We start from the raw sequence: 11,437 nt of genomic DNA on the forward strand, positions 1-11,437 counted from the left end.
ACTCAGGCTTGGCTTCCCAGGTGGCTCAGTGGTAAAGAATCCGCCTGCCAGTGCAGGAGACGTAGGAGACTGAGGTTTGATCCCTGGGTGGGGAAGTTCCCTTGGAGAAGGAAATAGCAAGCCACTCCAGTATTCTTGCCTGGAGAATCCCGTGGATAGAGGAGCCTGGCAGGCTACAGTTCGTGGGGTCACAAAGAGCCGGACGTGACTTAGCAGCTAAACAGCGACAACATAGATATTCCAGGCTTGCGTTCAAGTAGGGTGCTGGATACAAACCTGAGTCTAAAGAGGAGGTCAGAGCTGCCCACGGAGGCATTTGGGAGCCGTTTGCATTTGATTTCAGTTCAGAAGTATCCCTTTGTGCTTGGCTATAGAAGTGATTCCAAAGAATTTCCTTAGTTTCTCCAGCTACTTTTGTACCTAACTTCAGGATTATCATCAAGTTGTATCCTCTTAAGAAATAAAAATATGAAGAAACAAATGAAAGGGAAAACCATTTAAAGCTGTGAGGGAAAGTCGCTCAGTTGGGTCCGACTCTTTGCGACCCCATGAACTATACAGTCCATGGGATTCTCCAGGCCAGAATACTGGAGTGGGTAGACTTTCCCTTCTCCAGGGGATCTTCCCAACCCAGGGATCGAACCCAGGTGGATTCTTTGCCAGCTGAGTCACAAGGGAAGCCCTTTAAGGCTGTAACCTATATAAAAAGTTTAATTTGGAGCCTAATCTAATGATTTGTGACATTACAGAGATTAAAATAATCTAAATCATGGAAGACTTTATCTCGAGTTGCATATCTATTAATAAAAAAAAGTAGGCTAATAGTCCATTGCATATTTAGAACTTTATCTGATTATAATTTATACCAAATATATGATAAGCAGATTATGTAGTTGATAGTAAAATTATGATTTCAACATTAATGGGGACTTTCATCATCATGAGCTCATTTTATGTATCCGTATGCAATTTAAAAACACTAAAGTTGAATAATGCTGTTATTTAGAAACTGCTTTTCATTAGGGGAGAATCTTATTCCCATTTATACATCGGCTGCAATGACTTTTTGTCATTCAGTTCAAATCACTGTGGCTGTCACTGTTCGGAAATGTGCGTTTGTTATTTGTTTGAGGTTCAGTTCATCTATGAATGCTAGTAAAAGTTGTGTCAGTTCCCCTTAGGTGACACTTGCAGTTAAGCAAGGTGTGTGGGAGCGAGAAGGACTCGTTTGAAAGAACAAAAGATTTCTCTTGCTTTAGTTTCCCATAGCATTTCAAACACTTGTTGCTTTTTAACCAGTGGAAAGATGATAGACGGATTCATGTCTCCTCAGCGGCACATTCCTTTTCTAGTCCTCTGGGGTTGTGAACCTCAAGAGGGCTTTTCACATCTGTCTGCCTCTGCTCTCATCTCTTACCAAGTGAACTGCTGTGCTGCCTTGGCGCCGGCTCAAACAGCTCCAGCGTGCCTGCCTGCCGCTCCCTCAGTGTGGCACAGCGCTGGTCGCCTGTGAGCCGATGGACTTTGCTTCATCATCCGATGCCGATGGACTTTGCTTCATCATCCGATGCTTTGAGGCGCTTTGCGCTTCCCCCGACTACCTCAAGTCAGCGAGGAGCACGGCACCGCGAGAATCCGCGCTTGTGTTTTCTGTCTGGATATTCCAGTCTGCCTTGATTGTTTCTGGGCGGTGCACTATTTTAAGTTGCTATAGTTCACAGTTTAGGAGAATTCTTATTTATCTTACAATACTCCCGTATTAGTTGCCTGTAAGATGGGAAGTTATGGTTAAAAGAACGGATAAAACCATTCCCTTGAGGGTACTAAATCCTCTCTGTAACAGCTAGAAGGGTGATCTGTGCAAGAAACCCTTCACAGGCGTTTGCTCCCTGAGCGCCAGAAGGGCTCCTTTGACGGAGGTCTTACCTGAAGCCATGCTTCAGGGAGGGTCCCTGCTGAGCAGGGCTGAGCTGTGACCGTGGCCGAGTCAGGTGGGTGTCTCGCGGCCCTCTGGCTTCTGCCTCAGTTTGTCCTTTGCTTAGCCAGGAATGAAGATCCTCCAGGAAGGGTTTTCCACCTTGCTGTCACTCTACAACCCTTCACACTTGTTTGTGAGTTGGGGATTCTGCACTGTGCCCCACGGTGGGACACGGAACACAACTCTGGAGTTTGCAGTCAGCCGCTGCTGCGGTGGAGCTGGAAGTGGGTGAAGCCTGTCTTCTAGAGTGCCAGGCCCTCCACCTGCTTGTCTCCCCGATTTTCCTTTTCCCCTTGTCAGTGGCAGCAGCTGCCTCTCATTTTCTTCCTGAGATGCCTCTGTTTGGAACACCCTGAGGCCTCTTTTTCCTGTTAAAACTTCCTCTCAGCAAAGAATTTGAACATTCATAGAAAGTAGAATATATGTAACTATTGCTGAAAACAATTATTAAGGTGAATTTGCATTTTCAAGCCATAAATAGTCTTAAACTTTTAAGACTTAAAACTTTTCATGGACAACTGAGCACTGCCCTTAGTAGCAGGATTGTGCCCGATCACCTTCTTTACAGGGTTGACTTCCCCACCCATCTGTGAGTGTGAACTTGTGTGCTGGACTCAGCCACCAGCGGGGGTCTGACGGAAGGCTGCACAATTGTAGTTCCATCTGTGGACGTGGGTGTTTTGAACTGTGGTGTTGGAGAAGACTCTTGAGAGTCCCTTGGACTGCAAGGAGATCCAACCAGTCCATCCTAAAGGAGATCAGCCCTGGGTGTTCATTGGAGGGACTGATGCTGAAGCTGAAACTCCAATACTTTGGCCACCTGATGTGAAGAACTGACTCTTTGGAAAAGACCCTGATGCTGGGAAAGATTGAGGGAAGGAGGAGAAGGGGATGACAGAGGATGAGATGGTCGGATGGCCTCATCGACTCGACGGACATGGGTTTGGGTGAACTCCAGGAGTTGGTGATGGACAGGGAGGCCTGGCGTGCTGCAATTCATGGGGTCGCAAAGAGTCAGACATGACTGAGCGACTGGACAGAACTGTGGACGTGGGGGAGCCCCAAGTCTTTTGGAAGCAATGGTTGGAGATTTTGGGGGCTAGAGAGGCTTGGCAGGATGCTCCAGAACCTTCTATGATGTAGACCTCAGCACAGGACACCACAGACCAGCTAAGCGACAGGGTCCTTCCCTTGTGTAGTTTTCAGACCAAAGTAAATAGGAGGATTCTGTCCAAGGTTCTCGTGCATAGGACAGGAAGATATATATAAATGTTTTATTTGCATTTATGTTTTTAAAGGTGTCTAAAAAATAGTGTTTGAATTATGTCCTGTTCCTCCCTTTCAGCTCCACGTTGTTCACTGGAATTCAGACAAATACCCCAGCTTTGTTGAGGCAGCTCATGAGCCAGATGGACTAGCTGTCTTGGGAATATTTTTACAGGTGAAAAAAATCCATTGATTTCGTTTTGAATAACTAGTCAGTCGTGTTGGATAAAGAGTTTCATTGTGGAGTAGATAGTCTACCACTTTTTATTCAATAATAGTAAACTTGTTCTAGGCTTACTGTTTTCCTTTTGAAGTGAATATTCACATTTTATGTTAGTTTATGGTCCATCTAAGGGCCCAGAACTACCCTAGGAGGGTTGTCTTATGATTCATCTTATTGTCCACGGATCAGTTTTATGTAGCTGCAATAACAATAATATCAGAAGTATTACCTAATAGCAGAAGTGTTACACTGATACCTTGAGAAGGCAATCTTTATGATAGGCTCTTCCTGATTGCTCAATATTCGGAGATACAGCTTAGGGTAAAGTTCAAGTTCCTGATTCTTGAAGCACTAGTTTGACCACTAGTTTATTATGGTTTATTATCCCAAACGCACTGATCGATTTTAAAGATTTCGTTGTGTTTTCCTTTGTCTGGTATTCATATGAGGCTAGACAAGTGTCAGTGTCCTGATACCTGTGCAAGGGCTGGGCGGCTCAACCCCCACTGTGCCAGATTCTTTAGGGTGTGCCCTTTCGTGATGCCAGCAGCTCTGTGTGTGGTATAACTCATTGCACGGGGGCTGGGGGAAGCCGGGGGCAGAGAGGAGACCAGCGTGCACAGCAGCAGCTCCTTCTTTGGGTCCCCAGGTCTGGTGGTGGCTGTGAAGGCCAAGTGGGGAAAGGCATTATACTTGAACGCTGAATGACCTAAAACCTTCAGATAATTCAGGACACCCCAAACAAAGGAAAATAAGTACATATATATTTTCTGAAGGCTTCTCCCCATGATGACGTAGTCTGTTGATTCAGAACCTCAAGTCATCTTAAAGGAAAGTGGGAGATGTTTTCCTCTAATGTTTGATGTCACCAAGAATCAGGGTCTGAAAGTCACATCTAGTTGAACAGTGCAGGTGTTATGGAGGAGTTTCCTAAGCAAAGTTTCTCTCGAGAGAACCTGTACGCTAAACGTTCATAAAGCTGGAAGAATATGAAGCCATTACTTCCAGCTTTGGAATCCAAGGTATAGTTCAGCCAAGGAGCCCTGTAATATTATCTTGTAGTTTAGATTTTTCTGGTGTGATACGGCTGGCAGGTGAAAGAGAGCCTCATTATAGAACAATCACTGCTTGTTCTAAGCTGACTTAGGGTTTAAAAAAAAAACAAAAAACAGGGACTGAAATGGAGTGAGTCAGACAGTAACCATTTCTTTTGCAATTTCATGTTTTCAGATTGGTGAACATAATCCCCAACTGCAAAAGATTACTGACATTTTGGATTCCATTAAAGAAAAGGTAAAGTTAATTACTGTTTACCAGTGACTAATATGTTCCCTGTTTTCTCCTGAATTCTCTTATCTTCTGTTAGACTTTGACGTAGCATATGCTGCTGGCTTGGAAGTGGGTTTGAAACATCCTTGACCAATAGAGCGGAAGTAACATTGCCACTTATCTCTTGAAAATTATGACGGGATCTTAAATTATCTAAAACAATAATGTAAATTATTAAAATTTACATTAAATTTTATGTAAATTATCTAAAATTTCTAAAATTATCTAAAACAAATAATGTCAGGCCACTTACATTAAAAAGAAATCCAGGGCTGCTTAAATAAATCTAAGTGAGGTGCTACTTCATCTTCAATTTTTAGAGTAAGGCAGATAGTTTTTTAAAGACCTAACAGCAGATACTAAATCGTTCCATGAATTACAGAATTCCAGTGAAATAGCATTTCACGGGTATTTATTTTTTTGAGGTCTGTGTAAAGCTTTCCCACTGTCATTTATGAGAATTCTCTTTTCTTCCTCAGGGTAAACAAACTCGGTTTACGAATTTCGACCCGGTATGTCTACTTCCTCCATGCCGGGATTATTGGACATATCCTGGCTCTCTTACGGTCCCACCTCTTCTGGAGAGCGTCACTTGGATCATTTTAAAGCAGCCCATAAACATCAGCTCTCAACAGGTACATCGCTTCCTCCACGTTGACCCTGATTCTCTAGAGGGGCTGAATCGTGTGTGTGTGTGTGTGTGTGTGTGTTTGTGTTTCAAACCCTGCCCTTCATTTCTGCTGTTACGAAGCCTGTGTTTTCCCTTCATTAGTCAGATGAGTGGTTGAACCCAGTGAGGTTTCTCTTTTCTTATTTGACCTTCTATGATTAGATTATTTCTTTCCCATTTCCTAGAAATGTAATGTGCAGACAGGCATGGATGGACGTGACATGCCCCCTTACGGACTCTGCTCTTTGTTCTCTTGTGTGGTCTGAGGTATTAAAGGTCTTCGAAACAAAAGGGAAAATCAGGAGCGAGTCTTCCTTCAAAGGGCGACATTCTCCTTTTTGACCTCGGTGTCTGGACCTGCTCCTCCTGCAGATTTCACGTTCAGAAAGGGAACAGTGAGAACAGCCTGGGCCCAGCACTCTGCCCTTGCTAGATTGAGGAAATCCGTCTGATCTTTTGGCTTTTGTTGACAAAGCTATTGTGAAGCTGGCTGAGGGGCTTTAAAGCATTTGCCTAGAAGCTGTGGGTGGCCGCCTGTGCTCTTCATGGGAACACATTTCCTCTGATCAGGCTCCCGGGGTCGGTGGGCCCAACAGTCTGCAGGTTCAGTGTGTCTTTGTTGCTTAAAGACTCCAGATAGAGCTGTGATCCCCCATCGTGGTGGTTTAGTCACTCAGTCGTGAACCACTCTTCGAGACCCCATGGACTGTAGCCTGCGGGTCTCCTCTGTCCCTGGGGTCCTCCAGGCAAGAATACTGGAGTGGATTGCCATGCCCTCCTCCAGAGGGGCACAGAGTCGGACACAACTCTGAGGATCTTCCCGACCCAAGGGTCAAATCTGCATCTTCCGGGGAAGCCCACCATGGGACTGACCAATCTGCTGGGTGATGCTGTTTGCCTAATGGATTTGGTTTTGGTTTTGTTATTGTTTTCTTTTTCGAATTATATGCTGAGAAATCTTGGCAAGAACACAGCCTGGTAATTTTTGCAGCTAATGATGTACTCCCGTTCTGGGCTGGCGCACACACCTAACTGATTCATCTTTCCCCTAAGCAAAGACTAGAGTTGGTTCACCTTTACGAAGGTTGCATCAGGTAACATTTCTCCTTGTGGTGTTGAATCATCCAACTTCTGTTGACCTCGTGTTTAGGATGAAAGCCAGATAATAATCTGGCTCATACTTATTAAAATATTTTATAAAAATCTGGGTAGATAGCCAGAGCTTGACTGACATGGAAATTCCTGTGGGTTTTTTCCATCATAAATTATAACGTGAGTTGCACCATGAGAAAAGTGGCCTTCATGGACTCAGCGGCCTTGTTAATGCAGCTCACTTTTCTCCCCTTCATGCACTAAGTGGTTTGCTTTTACTTTTCTTTATTAAATTTGAACAGGTTAATAGTAAGAGTTAACAAGGTAGTAATAATAAAGGAATCGTGTTTTTTCTCACATTTTAAGAATTAATTTATCCATTAAAACCATTTGGAAAATATATATTTTTAACCCACCTGTGATTTGGAAAAGAAAATATCAAAATATTATTTAGTCATATACAATACATGCTATGCTATGCTAAGTCACTTCAGTCGTGTCCGACTCTGTGCGACCCCAGTGACTGCAGCCCACCAGGCTCCCCCGTCCCTACCTAATCAAAAATAACACCCTGCAAATGTAGGAATGACTGCCTAGATGTGAATTCACTATTGTATCTCACTTTAATCATTAACATTAATTATTAATGTAGTTCTTATGCAGTTTATAAAATAATAGCTGTATGTTAGAACTTTAGTGTGAGCAACAATTCATTTTGAGGTTCCATTTGTTAAGATTAATTATTAATGTGGTTTTTATTCCGTTAGAGTTTATAAACTAATAGCTGCACTTTAGAGGTTTAGTGTGAGTGATAACTTATTCTGAGGCCTTCACTGAAATCTGCTGTGGCAGGAACACTGACAGACATTTTCAGTCAGATTGAAATGATTATTTGAGTAGTAATCACAATTATTATGATGACTATAATAGCTTAGTAATCCAAATTATTATGGTGATTTTAAGATTTAAAGAATGAAGTAAAAGATATTTTAAAAGTTCAGTACCATGTTAACCATGAGAAAAGCATCAGGCAGTGCCCAGTTCTCAAAATATCTGATCAATAATCCTCAAAACTGACAAGGTTGTGAAAAACACAAAAGACTGTCATAATCATGAAATACTCAAGCAGACAAGACAACAAGTATGAATGTATTTCCTGATAGGATCCTGGAACAGAAAATGATATTAGGAAAAACAGAAGAAATTGAAATAAAGGGTGGATTTCAGTTAATAATATTTGTACTGGTTCACTAATTGTTAAAAATGTACCATAGTAATGCAGAATGTCAATGACAGGGGGCACTTCTGTGTGAATCCTTTAAGAGTGAAAGAAGGGAGAAAAAAACAAACGGGAAACTGAATTGTGGGATGTACAAGAATTATTCTATCTTTGAAGTAATTCGGTAAATCTAAATCGGTTCTAAAATAAAAAAGCAGATTTTAAAATATTCCAACACATGAGAGGGTTGATAAGATTATTTAGTTGCTCAGCTCTTTTGTATAAAGTAAAATGAAGGTCCTTTTTGTGTACACCACTGACTTGAAAGTTACTTTACTAAAGGTAATTTTTAATATCAATTTTAGCGGTCCTTATTTTAGAAGAATCTGGAAAATATTGTTTTTATTTCATTTCCAATTCCACCATATAACGTCACTAGTTGTGAAGATTAAATCCTCTTTTTAGTAAGTTGGTGCCGATTTTTTCAACGTTTTTTTCCTGATTCTATTTCTTGCCAAGTCACTGTTTGACCTAAAGGGCAAATCAGATGGTTTCCATTTCCTTTTTCTTGATTCAAGTCCATTTTTCTCCCTAGAGTCATTTACTGAAATGCTTGATTTAACTGCCAGGCCAGTAGAAAGATACGCTGTTTTTGATACTTCTGATAACAGATCTGTCATCCTTTGGAAGGCTGACCTCTCTTGCCACATCTCTGTGGTTTATCCCAGATTATCTAAATTGGCTTCCTCATCTGCTGAAATTTGATGTGCAGAATTTAGTTCTGAGCTCCTTTTTTTGAAAAAAAATGATCTTTGTTGTTTATTATGATATTTGCATCCAGTAAGATTCATACATTTTAGTATGCAGGTGGGGATTTTGATTATTGCAACAACTACAACTGCCATCCAAGTATGGAATAGATCCCTTGGCTGAAAAAGTTTGCTTGTGCTCCTTTATATTCCACCTTCTTCCTCACGCATGCCCCAGGCAATGGCTGAGATGTCACAAGAATTTTGTCTTTTTTAGAATTTTATTAAAATGGAATCATATAGTACACAGAGGTAAAGAATCCACGTGCCCGTGCAGGAGATGCGGATTCCATCCCTACGTCAGGAAGATCCTCTGGAGAAGGAAAGGACAACCCACTCCAGTATTCTTGCCTGGAACATCCCATGGACAGAGGAGCCTGGTGGGCTACAGTCCGTGGGGTCTCAAAGAGAGGCGTGACAGAGGCTGAGCGTGCTCACACACACACAGTACATGGACTTTTGTGTTGGACTTCATTTCACAGATGGCACCCCACTCCAGTGCTCTTGCCTGCGGATGGACAGAGGAGCCTGGCGGGCTACAGTCCACGGGGTCGCAAAGAGTTGGACATGACTGAGCAACTTCACATAATATTTTTAAGATATATTGCTTTCCCCTTTGTTATTGAGTAATATTTATGGGCCTTCCAGGTGGCGATCGTGGTAAAGAACCAGCCTGCCAAAGCAGGTTAGATAATAAAGAGATGCGGATTTGATCCCTGGGTTGGGAAGATCCCCTGGAGGAGGGCATGGCAGCCCACTCCAGTATTCTTTCCTGGAGAACCCCATGGACAGAGGAGCCTGATGGACCGCAGTCCATGGGGTCACAAAGAGTCAGATAGGACTGAAGCAACTTAGCACGCATGCATGCAGTATTTATGGTATGGATACAGCATTCTTTTTAAATCTGTTCACTAACTAATTAGCCATTGGGTTGCTTCCAGTTTGGGACCATTATAAATAGCAACTACCCATATTTAGCTGTTAGGAATAATTGGCATATACACTTCCATGTGGACCCATATTTTCACTTCCTGTGGCGATTTCTAGCACTGGGTTACTGGGTCACGTCTACTTTTATAAGGGACTGCCTTGCTGTTTTCCAACGTGACTCTTCCATCTTCCATTTGCACCAGCAATGCAAAAGATTTCTAGTTTTTCTACATCCTTGTTACACTTGGTTCTGTAAGTAATTTTAACTTTTAGCCATTCTAGTGGGTATGTATCACGTGTGTGATTTTTGATTTGTATTTATCTGATGACTAATGATGGTGAGCACTTTTTCATATAATTATTGATTATGCTTATATCTTCTTTTGTGAAATATTTGTTCAGATAATTTGTCCACTTTAAAATTGGACTGTTTGTCTTCTCATTATGGAGTTGCAAGGGTTTTTTTTTTTTTAATACAATCTGGATAAAAGCCCTGTTTTCAACATATGCTTTACAAAACTTGTCTTTTTTGCCCCCAACGTGTCTTTTGAAGAGCCAAAGTTAAAGAAAACCTCTTAATCTTGATGAAGTTCATTTTATCAAAATACCTTTTATAGTGTGTGCTTTGGTGTCCTATTTAAGAAATCTTTGCCGAGCTATATGCCACAAAATATTTTGCCTACTTTAAGTAATAGTTTTAGCTCTTACCTTTAAGTCTTGTATTATTTATGAGTCAATTTTTGTGTATGCTATGCTCCATTCTCTTTCCTCTCCTTCTGATATTCTTTTTTACATTGAAGTATAGTTTGCTTACAATATTGTGTCAGTTCCAGGTGTACAGTGTAATTATTTAATATTTGTTTGTGTTCTGTGTGAAGTTGCTGTGAAGTGTTGGCTATATTCCCCGCGCTGTACCTTATACCCTTGTAACTTCTTTATTCTGTGCTACCTGATGGTTTGTACATCTGATCACCTTCACCAGTATCACCTCTCCCCCACCCTTCTACCTTCCATAACCACTAGTTTTTTCTCTGTATCTGTAAATTTGTTTCTGTTTTCTTATATTCATTCATTTATTTTGTAGATACAAATATGAGTGTAAACATACAATATTTGTCTTTCTCTGACTTATTTTTCTAAACATGATACTCTCCAGGTCTATTCCTATTGCTGTAAATGGCATTTTCATTTTTAATGACCAAGTAATATACTATTGTGTATGTGTGTATACACACACACACACACACACATACACACCATATGTATATATGTACCATATATAATATACCCCACACCTTTATCCATTCATCTCTTGATGGACTTATAGATTGCTTCCATATGTGATATTCTAATTATGCATACATTTGACCTGTTCAAAACAGATCCTCCAAGACTCTATTAGTTTCAATTTTTTTTTTTTTAATTTCTGCTCTTCACAATGGATGCCGGGCTGGTTGAAGCACAAGCTGGAATCAAGATTGCCAGGAGAAATATTAATAACCTCAGATATTCAGATGACACCACCCTTATGGCAAAAAGTGAAGAGGAACTAAACAACCTCTGATGAAACTGAAAGAGGAGAGTGAAAAAGTTGGCTTAAAGCTCAACATTCAGAAAACTAAGATCATGGCATCTGGTCCCATCACTTCATAGGAAATAGATGGGGAAACAGTGGAAACAGTGAGAGACTTTATTTTCTTGGGCTCCAAAATCACTGCAGATGGTGACTGCAGCCATGAAATTAAAAAATGCTTACTCCTTGGAAGGAAAGTTATGACCAACCTAGACAGCATATTCAAAAGCAGAGACATTACTTTGCCAACAAAGATCTGTCTAGTCAAAGCTATGGTTTTTCCAGTAGTCATGTATGGATGTGAGAGCTGGACCATAAAGAAAGCTGAGTACAGAAGAATTGATGCTT

The 11,437-nt window shown here is 41.2% G+C and overlaps 1 protein-coding gene across 1 annotated transcript in view; it reads left to right on the plus strand.

Moving 5' to 3' along the window:
- The window catches only part of LOC104993100 (carbonic anhydrase 13-like), a 34,230-nt gene that overhangs the window by 14,056 nt on the left and 8,737 nt on the right, over positions 1–11,437 (plus strand). Inside the window, exons 2-4 of the mRNA XM_010846216.1 lie at positions 3,324–3,419; positions 4,698–4,760; positions 5,276–5,431. Of these exons, the coding sequence (XP_010844518.1) occupies positions 3,324–3,419; positions 4,698–4,760; positions 5,276–5,431 (315 nt within the window). The remainder of the gene's footprint in view (positions 1–3,323; positions 3,420–4,697; positions 4,761–5,275; positions 5,432–11,437) is intronic.

This window comes from Bison bison, unplaced genomic scaffold (assembly GCF_000754665.1).
Source record: "Bison bison bison isolate TAMUID 2011002044 unplaced genomic scaffold, Bison_UMD1.0 scf7180017864233, whole genome shotgun sequence".
In the NCBI taxonomy this organism is placed as follows: Eukaryota; Metazoa; Chordata; class Mammalia; order Artiodactyla; family Bovidae; genus Bison; species Bison bison.